The sequence below is a fragment of the Brachyhypopomus gauderio genome, chromosome 3, assembly GCF_052324685.1.
Source record: "Brachyhypopomus gauderio isolate BG-103 chromosome 3, BGAUD_0.2, whole genome shotgun sequence".
Classification (NCBI taxonomy): domain Eukaryota; kingdom Metazoa; phylum Chordata; class Actinopteri; order Gymnotiformes; family Hypopomidae; genus Brachyhypopomus; species Brachyhypopomus gauderio.
In genome coordinates, this window is record NC_135213.1 from 31,048,080 (window position 1) to 31,068,530 (window position 20,451).

Genomic DNA, 20,451 nt, shown 5'->3' on the forward strand with positions numbered 1-20,451 from the left:
GTAACAAATTCACACTCTCTCTCACAAACACACACACATACACACACACAGACCATTCAATTCTCCTTCATTGAAAAGTTTTGTATGTTTAGAAAAGGACGACTGGAGGCACCAGCAGGGTGGGGGGCAGGGAGACTGGATGGGGACGACTGTGGCACAAACCTAAGTCAACACTGTGGTATTTTCCCAAAGATGCATATCTCCTCTAAACAAACACTGCGGAGTATTTATAGGAAATGCTGGGGACGGTGGGAGTTGAAGAAGTGTGGCACCAACTGGGTTTACAATATCAACATGCTCCAAGTGCACCCTGGGTAATGGTTTGGTTTTTATTTGTCAACAAAGAAGCATGGCAGCATGGTCTGGCTCTGTGGCAGTTGTCAGTTTAAAAGCAGTTCAGTGCACCGGGCCTGAATGACACCAGAAGTGACACTCGGCTGACTGCAACCTTGCGCTTGAAATGCAACACTGGCATCATTCTTTTTTGAATCTCACAAGCTAACGACTAATACCGTATCCACATTGTATTCACATTGACCCACTGGCTCCCTACCTCACCAAACACAGGCCAGCGGACACTGGGCATGCTCACAAACCAGCAGCCTTAAAACATACCCACAAGATCTACATCCTATGGGTCTGAATGGCATTTCAATTGTAGACTGTAAACTCTGAAAGCAGTTTCCCAGTCTTGTATTATAAGCATGATTATTCAATTATTATTCACGGCCTATGACTGTGAGCTGTTTCGCATATATTAGTGCATGGTCTTCATCAGCATAGGCACACTAAGCCTTCATTACAAGCCAAGGTTTGACTACATCTACTACCAGTGCATATAATTCAAGGGGTGGGTTGAATTGATTGAACTACTTCCCCCCAAACTCTTTTACATTTCAGACGTACACAGCAAGTATTACTGTTGCTAACCTGACAGCCAATGACCTGGTTCCCTCCAGCACAAGGCCAACTTAACTGGAAAAAAACAAACAAAAAAAATAGCTATTTTAAATATAAATAAAATATGAGTTGTACAAATCACATTTGTTGTTTTTAAATATTTAGCTAATGTTAAGGCCGAATTCAATCTTTTAGAGAGACTTGACATTTTATCTAAGAGTATAGATAAAACATGTTTGCATGTTACCAAAATTAAATTTCAAGACAGATTTCACCATTAACATAATATTTATTGTTATTTAGTTACTCAATAAAACATATACATATATATACAATATGCAGGAAAACAGACAACTGCACTTTACATATTATTTTTAAAAAAGAAAATAAAACAAACAGCAAAAACTAAGAAAATGACCTCGGTAAGTCTGCAGCCCACCTTCTACCATTTCAGAGTTTCAAAGTCAACTGAAGCCATTTTGTTGAAAGATTACAAGATTGCCTAACACACAGCAAAAAGTTTTTCCTATTTTACATGTGCAATACCAATACTTTTTTGTTTTGTTTTTTTGTTCATTTGTTTTGCATCACAAGATGATTCTGTGTTTTCCCATTTTGTCCGGTACACCAGTATCGAAGCATGTTAACGCGCAATCTTCGACCCGAAAATCTGATTCGGACATTTAGAAGAAAAGTATGAACTAGACTGACGAGCGTTAAGAAAGCGGAATTTACAAAAAAAAAAAACATCGCTGAAAGCGATAAAAACAGAAAGCTGTGAAAACCAGGAAGGAGAAAGAGCCTGAATGGACATTCTTTGTAGGACGGGTGGACTGTGTGGTAGAGGAGGGGGTTCAGAGATGCTAGACCATCATTGTGAGTCTCTCCAAAACACCATCTCAATAGACGTTCCCCCTTCTCTTTCTATTTCTCTCTGTTCCCGAAATCCCAGGAGGCAGCCTCCTGGCCTCCTGGGTCTGTAGGACTACGGTGGCTCACAGAGACCAAATTTCAAAGGAGCTCTTGTGCCTACTAATGACAATAGGATTACCTGCCCTCTGGCTGGGGAGGCAGAGGTCGGACTCGCCAAGCCAGGGAAAAACCCCAGATCACATTCACACTGACAACTGTAAAGACCTAAAGGAACAGTCATTAGGGCAATGAAAAAATTAAATGCATGTTAATACTGGTATACCAACACAGCTGGGCACATCATCTACGTCTTCCGCTCTCTTTTACCACCGCTGACATGACATTTCTTATGTTTTCATATTTATTTGTTTTCTACAAATTTAAAGAAAACCAGAAATAAAAGTTCCCGACAAAAGAAAAAAGGAGAACAGAACTCTGAGGTTTTCCTGTGGTGAACTCAACTATGTAGCCTTGCCCCATCGTCCTGGCCACAGATACGGGGTGTGTGTGTGTGTGTGTGTGTGTGTGTGTGTGTGTGTGTGTGTGGGTCGGTGTGTTTGCATGCGTGTGTGTATGTGTGCGCGCACAAATGTTGCGCATGGATGTACGTGTATATATGTCCATGTGCATAACATGTTCATCGTGTGTCCACAATCCAAATGTGTCTTCTCTTCTCATATGAAACACAAAAAGGTCCAAAAGGTCAAAGCCTTCGTCGTCCCTCGTCTTCCTCGGGGGCCGCGTTCCACGTCGTCTAAGTCAGAGCCGCCACAAAGGTCCCGAAGCGGTTGGAGATGTCCGAATGCAGCGAGCGCCAGGACGGGACGGTCCCGCCACGCCCCTTCGGCTCCCCTAGCTCGTCTGTGCAATGGACGGAGAGACACTGGAGGTGGGGGCCTGCACCACCCGGGCCCGGTGTCGGCCCTGCAGCTCCACCCTTACTTTGAGAGAGGTCCATGTCTGGGGGGCAACAGAGAGGGAGACACAGGGTGAGTTTCATGAAGCTTAGATGAAACCGCCCTCAGATTGGTACGTGTATCGTATTACCAGAGGTTCGTTATGCTTAAAAAATGGGTTTGTGAAACATCTTTGAAACCGAAAACAACACACAAAGATGCTGGCATTTATAACAAATATATCAGAAATGCAAATTCTGTTTAAAAAGTAAAAGCTGGCAAAACAAAAGGCATATTTACAAACAGCACCAAATGGCAAAGGTGGGAATCATTCTTTAGGGGATATTTGCAATTACTTTGGTCAGTTAGATAATATCAGAACTTAAAGTCCCAGGACACAAGAAGCTGGAAATAGACACGCCATGTGGCTTGACCCTTTAGGGCCTACACAGAGACAACCACACACACACATACACACACACCATGGCCCATTCAGTCCTGGTCATCTGTCCAAGGCCACAATGACCTGAAGTCAAGAGGTCACAAAGCTCCAGGGAGATTGACCTTAGAACCCGTTTGACCCAATTTACCGGTATAATGACCCTGCCGAAGCATCGACTCCTTGTCACCATGGTGTCCAAGCAGCCAATCATATGGCACACAGAACACCTCCCAGAAAATCTATACACAGGTTCATATGTTAAACGTCAACAGAATGGAACAGATAGAGGGATGGAGAGTCAATGGAGCTTGAGAACTGGGGGAAGAGAGCTGCAGTCTGGGCACAGTGAGGTGATGAAACACTCGGGATGATGTGAGACCCACGTGCATCGCTCTAGGGTCAATGTCTTTAAAACGATCTCTCTTCTTCTTTTTGGCCTTGTGCCTTGTTTATCCTTTTCCTTTGTCTCCTGGACTGAGGGTATCCCCCATTCTTTCATCCCTTTCTTTCTTTTTATATCTATTTGTCCTGTTCTTCATCCTTCCATCTTTCTGTCCTCAAATTCAGAATTCCTGCCTCAAGCTGCTCACTCTTCCTCTTTATGTCTGATTCCATCAGAGGACCACAAAACAAAGACAGACGTACACACACACACACACACACACACACACACACACACACACACACACACACACACACACACACACACACACACACACACACACCATATGAGAGGCAGGGAGTCTGGTCTTGCCCCCGAGCCTGTCTGAACCAAGACCACTGGCACAGAAAAGGTCAACCCTTCCGCCCTCTCTCTCTCTCTCTCTCTCTCTCTCTCTCTCTCAATCCCTCTCTCCCCCACACTCCCTCAACATCCTTTCTCCGTGTCCACCTAAAGTACCTGGGTTCTGAAGGGGCAAAATAACTGTAGAAGGAGTCCCCCATATTACTACTGTATAGAACACCAATGTGACTTAAACAATAACGTTCATGAACCCTAAGGAACACACACACACACACCACAAACACACACACACACTTTTGTCCTGTACCCTGCAGCCTCCTGCCGGTAGCCCACGGTAGCTGGGCACAGCAGGCTTCGTGGCGGCCTGGATAAGCAGCCAAGCGTTCCACTGACACACACACACACACACACACACACACACACACACACACACACACACACACACACACACACACACACACACACACACACACACACACACACACACACACACACACACACACACACACACACACACACACACACACACATTCTCTCTCTCTGCAACCATCAAGTTGCCTGCTGCCACCCCCCACACACTGTGATACGCGCTGCAATCTGACAACAGTGCAGTCCCAAACCACATATGCCCACACACCACAGCATTCAAACCACCTAGTGTTAAACCCCAGTGTACCCCAGTGCGCTCTCTCACACACATGCTTTCCTGATTAAATCCCAAGGTTATAATCATTTCATATTCATTTACACTTATTGTATATACACAATATACATATACAAGTGAAGTAAAGTCCTCAATAAGCAATGAATAGCAATTAATAAATGGACATGGTGTAGCCATGAATATTGTCTGTTCCAGAGAAAAGAAAATGTCCATTAATAAAGTCGATATCTACAGAACCAATCACGAACACATCACACTTTTTAGTATCGCTCAAACACATATAAAAGTAAGTTCTATGACCTTTGAACCACAGAAGAAAGTAGCTTCCAGCAGTGTTCCCATATGCCCTGACACGCGCACTGTGAAATCACGTATCAAACAAGGCTGAATTCCAATTTGCCATGAAATGTAACAACCAAAGGCATCTTTCCCCATGAAACCTCTCTAACTCAAGCATTGCAAATGCACTGTTACGCCAAACATAATGAAATGAGTTTCATTTCTCCAATAGCCAAGTGTAAATAAGTGCAGGTACCATGCAGAGAACAGACATGCTAAGCAAATGGGTGGGTGTATTGATGTTAATAACCGTGTTTCAAATGCAGTTACTGTGTAACAGTCATTCAAAACCAATGTTAAAGGTATTGAAATTCAGACGAAATACGAATGATAAAGAAATGACATGCAAATAAAAAATGGAAAGAAATGAGAAGATTGTCTACTGGTACATTTCAGCCGTGTGTGCGTGTGTGTGTTTTGCGTGCATGTGCCAACGTCCATGAGAATGTTACTGTGCGTAGCAAAATGTCACGGAAGAAAGACCACCTTACTTTCCCATACCCATAATCCTTTGCTTCTGGTCCTAGTCGGGTTTTCCCAGATCCGTCTGCTTTGACCCTTCACCTTTATGTCTGCCTTTCACAGAGGGGGGGGGGGGGGGGGGGGGGGGGGGTGAGGCGGCGGGAGTGTGAGGTATTCCCGCCGGCACTGATAGTACTGAGAGTATAACGCTGTGTGAGGTGGCGGGGAGCACCTACAAGACTGAACCCAGGAGGCTGCTGCTGTCTGCCTTTTGTCACAAGAAGCACAGAACACCATCTCATGAGACGAGATGGAGCTCTGCGTGAGGAGTTTCAGTCTGGGAGACTGAAGCCCACTGCAGGAGGAATAGATCTGCACTCTGTAGCATGTTGTTCCTGCTTGCTTTTGCGCAACTGTTTGGGCTCCAAAATCAAAAGCAAACAACTGAAACTTATTTAAACCTTGTTAATTATGGGACCAGAGAAAAAAAGAGCCGGGGGGGGGGGCTTAAGTTCAGACAGGCATGACAACCTCCCACTCCTCTTTCTCCTCCCATCACCCTGTGGCCCCTCCCCTCCCTCACCCTCTGGCCCCGCCCCTCCCTCAACCTCTGGCCCTGCCCCTCTCTCCCACACCGGCCCACAAGACATGCACACTCTGAAAGCTAACACCCACATCAGCGAGTGCGGCAAGTGATTTACAGCAGCAAGACATAAATCTGCCCCACGTTCAGACTCCATCCGACACCTCGCCTAAGGAGATGACATCACTGTCCCCACTCGCCACGCCATGAGCACACATGCTTTTGTTTAGGATCATTTATGTGTCAGTTTCAAATAGATTCAGTCAAGCCTATTGTATTTTGCAAACAAAATAATTAAAGCTTTTTTTTTGTATTTACTTAGCTGAGTGAATTATCCAGACATCATGCATCCAGACGCTCTTTAACAGCTGTGGGAATTTTTAGGTGGAGGAGCATGTGGTGGAGGCGGAGAAGAGCAGAGAGTAGAATAGGGGCTATTGGTGGGGGCGTTTATATATGAAATGGTTGTATAATCCCAGAGTCCAAATGTGAAACCACACCCACCTTCTTTCAATGACACTGGTATACTAAAACAATCAATTCTTCAGTGCAACTCGAAACGTCAGCGTAATCAACATCAACTCAAAGTACTTTTAAAAACAGGAAACGAAATAAAAGGAAGATATTTCACAAACACTTCAGAGAGAAAGAAAAGACACCAAGCACAGTGAAGGTGAAGCAGCGTTCCTCCATACCCTCCACCATGTTTGTCATGTCTCCCTGATATGAGTTACAGCAACTCGATGACTAACCTGCATGCCAAACAACATATCTCCTTCTTTCTCTCTAATCGCCTCGATTACACACACACACACACACACACACACACACACACACACACACACACACACACAATTCTACACACACACATTGCACACACGAGAGGGCTCTCAATACTGACCTTGAGAATTTGCTGCAAAACACACTACGCTAACGTTAATGCAAATGTATCATTGTATCATTTTGCATTAGTTGGTGAATTCATTTCAAATTAGCATTTCAGGTTAGATGGTGTATCAAAGATATAGAATCAGTAATATACGCAGTGTAACTTAGAGCGTATGTGTTCTAATAGTAGGGTAAGATAACAGGTCATATTTCATAGTGAATTTTGCCAAAAAATATAATTGAGGCTATTTAATACTTGTCAGGACAGGTTTGACTGATCTCAAGGAAAACAAATATTAAAGACACCAAAAGAAGGCAGAATCATGACCTGGTTGGAATGATACTGGTATCACACAACCAGAAGTTATAATAACGGCCTCGGTTCAATAGTGCTAGCCTTTCATTTGAACTGGCTACAATATAGTACAATATAGGGAATGTAGATAGTTTTATGCCGTTAATAATATGTATTTTTGTGTTGAAAACACACAGTCTTTAACTCTTTAATATCCACTATCACTCAAGCTGTCCACCATCAGGAGTGGAAAGAGCAAAGTCAGAGCTGTAGAAACGCTGGAGAAAAGCAGATGAGCAGGAGAAGAGCTGGAAAACAGCAGGAGAAGAGCTGGAGAAGAGCAGGAAAACAGCAGGAGAAGAGCTGGAGAAGAGCAGGAAAACAGCAGGAGAAGAGCTGGAGAAGAGCTGGAAAACAGCAGGAGAAGAGCTGGAGAAGAGCAGGAGAAGAGCTGGAAAACAGCAGGAGAAGAGCTGGAGAAGAGCTGGAAAACAGCAGGAGAAGAGCAGGAGAAGAGCAGGAGAAGAGCAGGAGATGTGGCCCAGAACACAGCAGTGTGCCAGGGCCCTTGTCCCCACCCTGACGCCCTCTTTCTGGTGCCGAGCCCTCCACCCAAGCACGGCATTCATTACACAATCGTCAGCAACCTATATCCTGCAGGACATACTGCCGATCTTTTGACATGAGCGAGTTACGCAAATGATGTAAACAGCCGGCGTCTGCTTCTCAGAGCAATATTTAAGAGAGCCCTCACTTCCTTAGTTCCTCAAGAAAGAAACACAGATATCAATCTTTACCACCTTATCTGTCATTTGGGATGTATAAGAGTCATACATTACAGCCTAAGTACTTGTGTTAATTGTTACTATTACGACTATAACCCCTGCCTTTGTAAACGCATGTTTGTGTGAACACACACATCGGAGGCTGCTACAGAACACCTTGCACTGACGGATTGAGAACGTGGATTGCCCTTAGCTGTTTTCCTTTCTTGCAGCAAATGTCAATCACGACATTGTTTTTAGCCGTTAGGAAATGAATGAGACACACAAAGAGAGGCAGGGGGAAGTGAAAATTACTCATGTTTTGCCAGTTGTCGCCTGTGCCAAATGTCAATAGCATGAATGTGCTGGTAACAGATTAGCACGAGTGAGAGGACGAGGGGGAGGCTGTTCTTTTTCTTGAATATCCAAGAGGGCCAAAGATGAGGTCATTTCAGGTGACCCGTCAATACCAGCTGCCGTGGATTTATTAAATCATAACCCAATTAGGCCGCAAGAGCATGCTGCAAGCACACGAGCACGCTCTCTCTCTCTCACACACACACACACACACACGCTCACGCACACACACTCACGCACACACACTCATGCACACACACTCATGCACACACACGCACACACACACGCACACACACTCACGCACACACACTCATGCACACACACTCATGCACACACACACACACACACACACTCATGCACACACACACACTCTCGCTCACACACACACACACACTCTCGCACACACATTCACGCAAACACACACGCACACGCACACATTGATTGCCAAAAGCATGGTACTACATGTTAGAATGGAAGAGAGCAACCAGTCAGAAAACTGTGTAACTCTTTCACTCTGGTGTCAGTCACAACTCTTTAGCAAACTGCCTAAATACCTGCCCTTCCTCCCACGGCTTCAGGTACAAGAACAGAACCAGATGTTCATTCACAGGACAGAAACCTTAGGAACGTAAATACATTCAGCTTAAGTAAGCGGGGCAGGCACATACTAAACAAAAATGGTAGGATGAGAAGCAAACAGGACCCCGCAGATGAAAGACAGGTAAAATGTGAGGTGATGGGGCAAGCATGAACCTTTTTCAAAGCTTTTTGGGGGGTGGTAGGGTGGGGATAGGGGGGTAAAAGCCAACTAAAAGCCATTTCCTTGGGCGGTTCATTGAGTGTTATCATGTGAGCACATGTCCCTACACACAAACTGTCAGGTCCGATTGGAGAAAAATAAAAAAAATTGTGTCTGTCTGTGTGTGTGAGAGACAGAGTGAGAAAGGGGGGAGAGAGAGAGAGAGAAAGAGAGAGAGAGAGAGAGAGGGGGAGAGAGAAAGGGGTACTGTAAATGTGAGAATGTAAGAAAGAAAAAGAAAACAACAGTTCATTCTTGAGCAGCTTAAATGTCAGGACTAGGAACAGATAGAGGTGGGGATGGAGAGGGTAGTTCATACCAGGAACCCCAACTCCACTACAGCTGAGACTGTAGTCTGCACCAGACCCAGTGTACAGTTGGCCATTTTTACAGTTCTCCACACTTCATAAAGAGCTTCAGAATTAGCTGATGTGCAGAGTCTGGTGGCAAAGCAGCAAAATGTCTGTGATGTGGGGAGTGAAGTTCTCATGTACACCCTGGTCTGATCTTCACCCTGGTCTGATGTACACCCTGGCAGATGTTAAATGCTAAGTGCAATTAGTCTTAACAAAATAAATGAATGTAATTTTTTAGTTTTTCAGAAGGCTTTTATATTTACTCTCAATTTCTACAAGCAAATTAGTCTCCACTCCAGAATTCCCAACACTCAAGAATAACCACAGATCTAACATCCAGAAGCTGAAGTAGAGTGTGAACAGGTAAATAGAGAAACGTATCACTCATGGGCTGCCAGTACCTGCAAAACTCCCCAAAGGGTGGGCAAAACACCTCACACTGGCAACTAATGGGTCACTCTTTGGGTAAATTGCTAAAAGTATTATTTCATTGGAACAATTAGGAGGGGCCTATAATGACATCAATTACCCCACTAAACAAAATATTGCCCCGTTACACCTCTTGCCAGGTGCCTCGTGCATGAGGTGCACATTTTACAACTTGACCACAGCTTCTATATGCCTGCAAAATAAATGTTACATATCAAAATGATACTTTTTAGTGACTGTGTGACATTCTGTAACATTACAACCAAATAAAAATTTTGCATGCAAATTTCTGGGGGCAGTTATCCTTTAACATTACAGTTTAACATCCTTTAACATTACAGTTATTCTGTAACATGTTGATTTTGACTCTCCAGACATCGACATGTCTGAGCAGGTTTAGTCTCGAAAAACTATTTTTTTTCATCTGTCATTTTAACATGCATAATGATTTGGGATATCCTCCCCAACACCAGCAGTCAAAAAAAGAAGATAATTAATTGCAATAATTGCTTACTAAAGAAACAACAAAGAAGATTGCATGCAGTGAGACGCAGATCCACACTACTACATGGTGTGTGTGTGTGTGTGTGTGTGTGTGTGTGTGTGTGTGTGTGTGTGTGTGTGTGTGTGTGTGTGTGTGTGTGTGTGTGTGTGTGTGTGTGTGTGTGTGTGTCTGTCATGTGGGGGTGGTGACATTTACACCTGGGATGTTTTGAGTTACATCTTACTTAACTCTTGCCTAGCCTGAACACAACTGTGAGAACAAACAAACACAGGTTGTGCAAACATATGCTGGCACACATGCGTTAACCAACAGTCCTTTTTGCTTAGGGAACCCTGCAAGTGTCTCACCTGCAACATTTAACAATGAATAAAAGTATAGATTCATCCTGAAGTTAGCTATACAATGCTGAATTTCTAAACTCTATATATTATATTTGTATGGTTTTCCTAAATTTATTTAATCACTGTCAAAAGATATTTTATATTACAAGTTGATGGAATGTTAAATCTGAAAATGTAAATGTCTTAAAATGCAAATCTTTACATGATATTGTTTGACCATACTGGTGTATTGGTAATTAAATGCTGTGTTTATGAAAAAAGATGTCATTTTTGTTGATCTTGCCCATGATGTACAGTAACAATTAGAAAACATTTTATTAAAATGTGACATTAGGCCTGGTCAGCATGCAGAGTCCAACAAATTGTTTAGTGGTAAGTATCTCCATAATCCAAAAAGTGCCTTCTAAATGTTCATAGGCACCTCTCTATGCTGTAGCGTTCATATGCTGACAGAAAAGGATAATATTGCTGTGAATGAGCTCCGTTTAGGATTTTAATAGTCCCCTTGCGTGCTACCATGCAGTGCGTCTAATGCCATTTCACAAGCCACAACACCCTGCAACCCTCCTCTCATCTTTGCTGTCTGCGCCACTCAAATGAAAATCTGTCAAGCCTTGTGATTTGTGCTAACTAGCTATCGATCGCACCGGCACAGCGTCCGTTTGCAGCTCTGGGGGGGCTGAAGGAGAGGGGGGGTGAGTGAAGGGGGGTGAAGGAGAGACTGAAAGTCGATGGTGGAAAGGAGAGAAAATGAAAAGGGAGAGCAATTGAAAACTACAATGTTTTGCATTTGATTTACATTTGACGCATTGGAAAAAACAAAAGCTTCCGTAGTAGACTCGTTCACTAGGCCATAACAAAATAAGCGACGAGGGATGGGGCTGCCGAGCTTGACTGCGCTCAGTGTTAAACAATGCGTTGTGACTCGCCGTCCCTAACCCGAGAGCCCCCTCCTCCCCCAGCCCGGCCCCGCCCACACCTCCCCCAGCCCGCCCCGCCCACTCGCAGTCAGCTCGAACAAAGGGACGGAGAACGCGCACCGGGGCCAGTCTATTCACGTGCGTGAAAGCGTCTCCGTCCGGCGCGATTCAATTATGCGTGTCCGTCTCGCCGCCTTTTTCAGCAAAGACAGTTACCGTTTCATATACTGGTTAAACTGAAAGACAAGTGACGAGTAGAGAACTTGCATATAAAATATGTGGACCCATGATTAAATTGTACAGGGGGCGCGCGCGCGCACACACACACATTATATATATATATATATATATATATATATATATATATATATATATATATATATATATATATATATATATATATAATTTCTCATGACGCATCAGGTTTAAAACGATCAGAAATTAAAAATCATTATTACCTATGGAAATGAAACCGTTACAGAAGTGTACACATAATAACAATTACTGAATATCAGGTGTAACTAAGCGTAAGAAATCGCACTAGGCGTTTTGACAAAAACTGCATAATAATAATAATAATAATAATAATAATAATAATAATAATAACAATAATAATAAATTAAAAAAAATATTTTTAAAATAAATACAATAAAAATAATAAACATTGATACAGTTGCCTAAGTAATCTACATTTTAATTTAGGATGGTGACGTTTGAGTTGGTTTACCCTTTAACTTTGTGCAAAAAGAACTACAGCAATGTTACACTTTGTCGATAAGGCTTGACTAAAACGGAGGCAGAAAAGAACAAACTTTAAGCTAGTTTTGTTGACAACACAAAAAGTCACCAAAAATCTGCATCGAATTGTCTTGAAATTTGAGATTTTCGTGTCGTCATAAATCAAAGTTAGGTTTATTTTTTTTCTGCTAGACAATGGATGCAACAGCTAATAATTATACGTTGGTTAATTAATAAACTAAGAAAATATTGTTAAAGCCAGTGTCACTGAACAAGAACTCAAACTGTATTATTATTATTGCTGTTGTTGCTATTGTGGTTTATATTATTGGGTTTTCTCCATTATTACTATATACTATTGCAAATGTTGGGACACAGTCATAACACAGGATTCAAATTCTCTGCGTCAATGCTTGTCGTGCCGAATCTAAAGTCAGTTCAGGATCTTCAATAAGATTATCCACTGATAATATTTAAAACAAACAGACACAGAAAGGGAAATCCCGTAGTCTAAATGCATCTCTCCAAAACGCAATTAATCTTCTCCGTGTCGTTGTTCTGAGTGAAAACCGAGATAAAGAACCACAGGAAATGTTTACTTTAGTCCGGTCGCTCTTTTGAAGCGTTTTCTTTGCGGTTTCATGCGGACTTAAACCCATAAAATAGACAAAATCCTTAGATAAATGTTCGGCTCGTGCGAGGCTTGTGAAGCGTTCAGAGCTAGTCGCTCGTAAATGACATGGTTCTTCAAACCTCAAACACTCTTTTTGACTTACGGCCTCTAAGTAGCTTCGTTTAAAACGCACCATTTAACTTGAAGCGGTTGATTAAGAAATTCTAACTAATTTGAACTGCCCGTTAATTTTTTCAACAGATCTAAATATTAGAATTAGTAAACAAGACTATATTATGAATGATTAATTCCCTAAACACTGCATTCCTTATTTTCCCGAAAATAAGGACATATTGAAAAATATCAATTTGCTTTTAGTATGAAATTTACAGCACCTATGAAGGTATTTGAAAGGCATAATTTACTCAAAGATTGACATACGCAAATGTCTTTAACCAATATTTTTCCTGAAACTGATAAAATATTATTGTATATGGCCACTACTGTTTGCTAGAGTGTATTTGAGAAAGAAAAACAGAGTGAGACTCTCTCTCTCTCTCTCTCTCTCTCTGTGTGTGTGTGTGTGCAAGCGCAGTAGTAGTATATTAATGTGTGGCTATAAGTAGTAAATTATGTGTGGCCATTGTTTGCTGAGCACTCTTTTTCTTAAACTAATCAAATAATTAGAAACCCAAAACATACAACACAAAGTCACGGTGTTACATTTTAAATTAAACCAATACTGACCCTTCATTCTTTTTTTTACCCAGTTAAATAGTATAAGCAATAATATTTACCTTCTTTGACAGTGCCCTGTCCTTTAGTCTTTTCCCAAGCAGCCAGTGATTTGTCCTCCTCTGAACTCTCCAGCAGACTCTTCTCGCTGGGCACATACCAGGTGGCATGCTGCTCTGCCATCAGTGTGTCCAGGTCAATAGTGCCCATGGAGCCCTTCCCAGCGTCCGGGCTGCAGTTGGCCAGCTCTCCGTCTCCACTCTGTCCGTTGCAGTCGCCGCCTTTCTTGCCATTCTTTATGGCCAGAGGCTGATCCTCGGAAATGCTGAACTGTTGCCGCTGAAGCTGGATCTGTGCCTGCAGTATCTCCAGTGGGTGGATCTCGTCCTGACCGGAGGTGCTGGAGGGCGTGCGGACCTGCTCCATGCCCGGCGTACCTGGGTGGCCTACTCCTCCGTAGCCCTCTGGGGTTGAGGTAGTGTGGTTGGCGAGGCCCATGCCCTGGCCCTTTTGCCCACCCATCAGCCCGTTGTCTGCCCTCTGCAGCTTGGGCGAGCCACTTAGGAGCGGGCTGCGTCCGGCCTTCGCCGAGGCCGCCGCGTCGGAGGTGGACGACACCTCGTCCTCGTTGCCGTAGTGGGGACCAATGTCGTCGGGGAAGTCAACGTGGGGCGAGCAGTCGGCCGACTTGGACACGCTCTGGATGCCGCTGTCCAGGGACGACATCAGGTCGGCTTGGTCGCCCAGCATCAGGTCGCTCCCCTTCCCCCAGGAGGGCGAGGTGAGGGGCTTCTCGTGTGGCGTGCCCCCGCCCCGCTCTCCAGCGCCAGCTGTTGGTGCCGACTGCTGGCCAGGACTCACAACAGGGTTTGCATTGTCGGAGGGGAAAAAAATCCCAGGGCTCACGTGGCCACTGTCCCTTTTCCTCCTCCCTCTCCCTCTCCCACTCCCTGTTGCCGCTTTCCCCTCACTGCACGGGGTAGCGTCCATGTTGTAACTTGGGGAGAGGGCACTGGCTTCCCCCTGCACCGTCTGGTTAGGACCTGCCGGCTTAGTGTTGCTATTCCCAGGGCCGGTCATCTGGGCGCTCTGCTGGGTCGCTCCGCCTGGGAAATATTCTGGCCCGGCCCCACCGGTCCCGTTGGCTGTGCTGTTATTCACGTCCTGCTCTGTTTGACTCAGCTTTCGCTTCCCCTCGCCCTGGCTCTTCTTGTTGAATGTCACATTGAGGTTAGGGGCCCCCAGGCTGGCGATCATGTTCTGGCAGGCGGTGGACAGAGCTGCCAGGCAGCTCTGTCCGAAAACACTGTCCTTGCTGCTTGTTTTGTTAAAGCTCCCCAAAGAGAGCGCCCCCAGTTTGCTGACCGACGGGCGCTGGCCAGCTGGAAACTCAGACTGGGCGGCGAAACCCCCCGGAGATGTGCTTACCCCCTGGCCATTATTGTGTGGCGCCCCCTGCCGATTGGAACCTCCAAAAGGGAAGGAGGGCTGAGCACCCATAGGTGGCCCTGAAAAGTCATTTGGTCGCCTTTCGGATGGTGTGTTAGGCAGCCCTACACCCGCCCCGGGTGACTGCATCTGGGCTAGGTTTCCTATGTTGCTGCCGAACTGGGGGTGGATGCTAGGTGAGTGTAAGGGCTGTACGTGGCCCTCTCCTGGTATTCTCATAGGCTCCTGCATGCTCATGCCATTTACCCCAGGTCTGAACATCATGGCGGCACCATTCTGCTGCATGTCATGAGCCCCCGTCTCTCCGCCCGGGCCGCCCATGCGCCGGCCCAGCATCTCCCCCGGTGGGTGCGGCCCAGAGAACCAGCCGCTGTCAGGAGCCATGTGGGGGTTCGGGCCATCGAAGTTCACCATTCTCCCGCCACCGTCTCTCTCAAAACCAGGCTGAGGCATCGCCCCCACGGGGCCTCCGTGCACCATGGGGCCTTGAGGGACGTCTCCGTGGTGACCAAGCTGCTGCAGGTTGGGCTGCCTCATCCTCTGCTGCTGGCTCCGAGACGCCATCTGCTTGATCATCATGGCAGCGTTTTGCCGCTGCTGTAAGGACTGCTGCTCCGGCCCCGCGTGCTGTAGCGGTGGACCTGGTGGGAAGCCGTCAGACACGGGAGGCGTGAATTCTCCGGGCAGACCAGGGTAGGCGGACGGGGAGATGTGGTTCTCCATGCCAGGTGGGTTGTGCATGCCGCTGTTCCAGGATCCACAGCCCTCCCCTCCGTGGGCATTGGGGAAATCAAACCTGGGCCTCTTGGCCACATTCAAATAAGGGGAGTCAAAGTGCTGTAGCCTCTGACTGGGAGTCTGCTGGGGAGGGGGAGGTGGCTGTTGCATATTGAACATGGGGTCCCCATAGGGATGCATCCCTCTGTTCTCCAGTCTGTGAATTGGGTATTCAAACTGGTTATGCTGGCCAGGCATCATGACGCCGCCCTCCTGCATGCCGGCGTTGGCGGAGCCAGCCTCGGGCTGTGGGGGCCGTGGGAGGGAAGGTGGACAGTTTTGTCGGCCCATCAGCCCCGTCTGCTGCTGCATGAGGGGATGCCTGGCACCGGGTTCCATCCCCACTGGCATTTTGCGCCCACCCCCGAAGCGTTCAAAGAACACACTGTGCTGGGATGGGGGCTGTTGCTGCTGAGGAGGGGCCTGGGGGTGGCCTTTAGAGATGCCCTGCATTCCTGGAGCCCGCGACAGGCCTGGGTTTCCAGGAAAACTGGCTCCCGGCACTTGTCTCCCGGCCCCGAAATGGGGGAGCTGAGAGTCTGGCTCAGAGGGGGAAAACACAGATACGTCGAAATGTCCGGAGGGTGGGTCGCTAGGATAGGTGTAGTCCAAACCTTCCACTCCGCCCTGTGGGGGCATGCGTCTGGACTCCAGGTTGTGATTCTCAGATGATGAAGAGGAAGGAAGGCCATGGAAGGAGGCAGCCCGATTTGGCGACTGGTCCAGGGGCAGGCATGGGGCAGGGACGGGGTGGTTTCCGCTCGATGGTCCGTGGTGTTGAAAGTCGGGCATGGAGCCTGGTCTCTGCTGCTGCTGTGGCGGCTGCTGAGAAAATCCATCCCCCGACTGGCTCTCGGAGAGGGGGTCAAAGCCTTCTGTGAATCCCTGCTGAGGCCCCATATTACTCCCATAACCTATTAGCCTACCCCCATGTAAACAGGAGGATCCAGGACCGGGGTCCCCAAAGTTTCCCCCAAAGTGTGAATGATGTTGGTGAGGATGAGCCTGGTGGCTGTGGGGATGGTTATGAGGTTGCTGGTTGTTAAAAAACCCATGCATGGGTGCCTGCTGTTGCTGGGCTTGCTGCTGAAGTCCTCCCGCATGCATGTCCGAGTGCCCTCGCGGGTGGAAGCTGCTGTATTGCTCTCCTCCGCTCATGTTCATGTTGAGGGCGAGCATAGGAGGCTCGTTAAGGGGGCCCATACCAGGTTCAACCGTCCCTGGCGGGCCTCCGGAGTGAAAACCTGGGCTCTTGTAATGAGAGCTCATGCTTACTCTTGGCTGGTTTAAGTTTTTTTCAGCGTGGCCGGCGTTTCTGCTATTAATCTGGGGACCGAACTGTTCCAGCCCAAACATACTTCACGCGATCAATCCCGCATGACAGCCAGCTTGCCTGGCTCCACGGCAGAGTCTGCCGTCTGCCTCAGTTCGATTTCTCTGCCGACCCAACAAAGAAAAAATACGGCGATAATTATATATATATAAAAAATACAAAAATGTTACTGGATAACAAAGTCACCGATAATATTGAACCTTTGTGGATTGTAGGTGGGATAATTAAATATCCATTTCGGGTGAGAAAATGTAAAACTCACCAGTGAAGTTCATCCAGTTCAGAAAATAAATTGTTCCATGTTTTTCTTCTGTTTTCTCTCAAACTGACTGTGACAAAACGATCTAGGATGCAAGTGGAAAGGTTTCTTCACAGTGTCACTTTCCTTATAATAACCCGTGAAATAGCCGACTTGCGCATCCGAACCTGCGGGGAAAAATGTTATTGGCACCGAGAACAGCGATTTAAAAGTACTCCCCTTATGTAAAAGTTCACAAATGCTTCGCAGTCAAATTTCAACGCAAATTTGATGACAGCAACGAGGAAAGTGAATACTGCACACGTTCTGCGTTACCATTTCGTCTCCAGGAAACATTATTCCACTTTGTTGTCAAATGTCCAGAGAATAGCGTTATAATACTGCCATTCTGCTTTAAATCCTCATCGAAGGTACATCGCAAAGACATCCATATTTATAAAAAAAATCAAACAAAGTATAGATGATTCACTATAAAGTCTTTTTTTTTATCTGGCGGTCACAAACGCTACCGATAATAAAAGCGCTTGCATGTATTTTTTAGTCCAATGTATTTAAACTGCAGCCGCGGAACCGCGCGTGCCGTAGAATCCTCGCGTTGATTTGAACTGGTGGAGAAACTAAATCCAGTCCCTTGTGTTAAGGACTAAACTCAAAAAGCCCGTCGGAGTGCGTCTGTCTCTCCGATGTGTGACCGACTGGCACGACACTAGCCAAACTCCGCGAATACAGAGCAGCTCGGCACCACAGTCCCACCGGTCCTGCTCATTTTCCGTGCAGTCGCGCCGCTCGCGTGAAATCTCTGTTATAGGAGACACTCCAGCACACACACTCGAGTCTCCTTCAGTCGCCCCTACAGCACCAGGTTCGAGTCTGCTCGGTTCCAGCTGGAAACGATTCACCGATAGATCACATACTGATGTCTGGCGCTCAGTACTGCGTGCGATGAGCGCGTTTCAGAGGAGCAGCAACAAGTTTTGCATTTGTGAGAGCTGCTCCGTGGGCGAGCCGGGCCAATCCAGACACCGGGCTGGTGGCGTCGAGGGAGGGACGAGCTCTTAAGGTGGAGGGGTGTTGGTGCGCTACGTGTGCTGGAATTCCCACAGACATTCAGCCTCAGACAAGAAGTTTTTCCTTTTTTTGGCCATGGTTTTACATAGATTTTTAAAACATATCAGGTGTGATTCATGTACTGTTGCAGACTTCCTCCGCTGCACTTTTAATATACTATAATTTATGATAGGGCATAGTGTAATCCAGACGAGTTTTGCGTGTGTGACCATAGCACTGTTACAGTAACGAGAGAATCTCGCTGCAGAAAGGACACGTAAAAGGCAGAAGCCATTGTTTGACTTAATAGATATTTTTTCTTTTCTTTTAAAGTGTGTAACAACAGAAACACTGGCCCCTGCGTGAAACTGCTTCACAAAGGCTTTGGTCAAACAAATGTGCGGCGTAATCACCGCCCGGAGTTTGTATTGTTAACGCATTTCAAACAACGAATTAACATTTCCATTCAGATTAATTGATCTATTAACATAATTCTGTTTACCTTATAAATTAATCCAATTTAATGAAACCTATTGACAACCAGTGACTCCGGGGTAGTCTCCGTGTACGTGTTTTGCAGTGTAAGAAGACAATAGGGAGACTGCTCTTTTTACTTTTGTGTGCGATTCACATTAAATGGACTTTTATCTATTTCAACATTAAGTAAATAATTAGGCGAGTTATTCTTTATCGTTGAGATAGCTATGTCTGTGCCAAGACTGTTGTGAGGAGATACATAAAACAATACTAATAGATATAGAAGCGTTGCTGATAATGGTGGTTATGATAAAAAAGGTCACACAACGCCAGTGCTGCTACTGCCGCCATAATTAAACTATTCCAGCAAGGAAAAAGTTGGCCAAGCTGCACCGACTGTTCCAGGCAAAATTTTAAGACCAAAGTCTGCAGAACATGTATGTGATTATTACCTTATACGGTTTAGTAAATCCAATCAGATTAAAAATAAGCATGCTCTTAGATGACTTATTTCTCAATGTAAACATTTGCTAGTTGTTTAATGGTGAGGGAGGGGGTATCATGATTCATGATTAGCCTACAAAGCACAGCTCCACAACACAGCAGAGAATAAAGTTATTCCAGATACATTTACTAAACTATGCCTGAGGATGTAGGCTACTTTCTTCGTACTTTAACCACAACGTATAGGCTAATTAAAATAATAATAATAATAATAATAATCATCATCTTCTACCTCTCCAGAGCTTTTAAATACATTGCCAGTTCAGTGTGCATTTTAAACACGTTACGCACGTTTTTGTGAAAACGGACGGATAAACATGACGTCTATATTGGACAACTACGGATTACATTATTAGATTAAGGACTTGTGTTTCGCTTTGTCGGCTACGACGGGACAAACAGAACCGCCCATCAGGTGAGCTGCAGAAAAGACGAACTGCCATACTGAAGCCTGGAGGTTGACCGCATGTAAGGTCCGTGTCTATGTTCGTGTTCTCGATCAGACACACCAGACGTAGTTCATAGATGCGACTAAAGCAGTATATTTAGGAATTTTAAATGGACACAATTGCACGACTGATGAAGTTTTTAGATAGACAGCATCCCACAGTCCACTTGACAGGCTCCGAGCTGCTACAAGCAAACACCAACGACATACCATGGGGAATTAAAATAAATGAATTGATAATAAACAAACAAATCATTATAGGCTAGTTCTGGCCAACTCAGTCGATGTTTGCGAAGATGTGGCGTACCGCAGAACAGATACAATTGCAAGTGAAATAAGGGGCAAAATCTATATTAGGCCTGTGTCACATGCTCAATAAGTTCTGGCAATTCTTTTTTTCTCTCTGTTCAGATTGCGTCCTGCTAAAGTATGAATACCCTCTATAACGCACTCTAACGGAATCTGTTAAGGAAG

The 20,451-nt window shown here is 45.5% G+C and overlaps 1 protein-coding gene across 3 annotated transcripts; it reads right to left on the reverse strand.

The window, feature by feature from the left end:
• Positions 1-1,169: 1,169 nt before the first annotated feature.
• Positions 1,170-18,769, reverse strand: mn1b (meningioma 1b). Of its 3 annotated transcripts, none has more exons than XM_076997593.1 (3): positions 17,817-18,769; positions 13,746-17,668; positions 1,170-2,772 (listed from the first exon to the last, which is right to left on the reverse strand). In XM_076997593.1, the coding sequence occupies exons 2-3, from the start codon at positions 17,263-17,265 to the stop codon at positions 2,567-2,569; spliced, it is 3,726 nt and encodes a 1,241-aa protein (XP_076853708.1). In that variant the 5' UTR covers positions 17,266-17,668; positions 17,817-18,769; the 3' UTR covers positions 1,170-2,566. The 3 variants fall into 3 exon arrangements, with proteins under 3 accessions (XP_076853708.1, XP_076853706.1, XP_076853705.1); XM_076997591.1 differs by having other exon boundaries at positions 13,746-17,346; positions 17,505-18,769; XM_076997590.1 differs by having other exon boundaries at positions 13,746-18,769.
• Between the last annotated feature and the right edge of the window lie 1,682 nt (positions 18,770-20,451).

Excerpts from the sequence above, each read along its gene's own strand:
- mn1b (XM_076997593.1), bottom strand. The coding sequence starts at position 17,265 with ATGTTTGGGCTGGAACAGTTCGGTCCCCAGATTAATAGCAGAAACGCC. Across the intron at positions 2,773-13,745 it reads ACAGGGCACTGTCAAAGAAG|ACATGGACCTCTCTCAAAGT; the intron begins GTAAATATTATT and ends GTTGCCCCCCAG.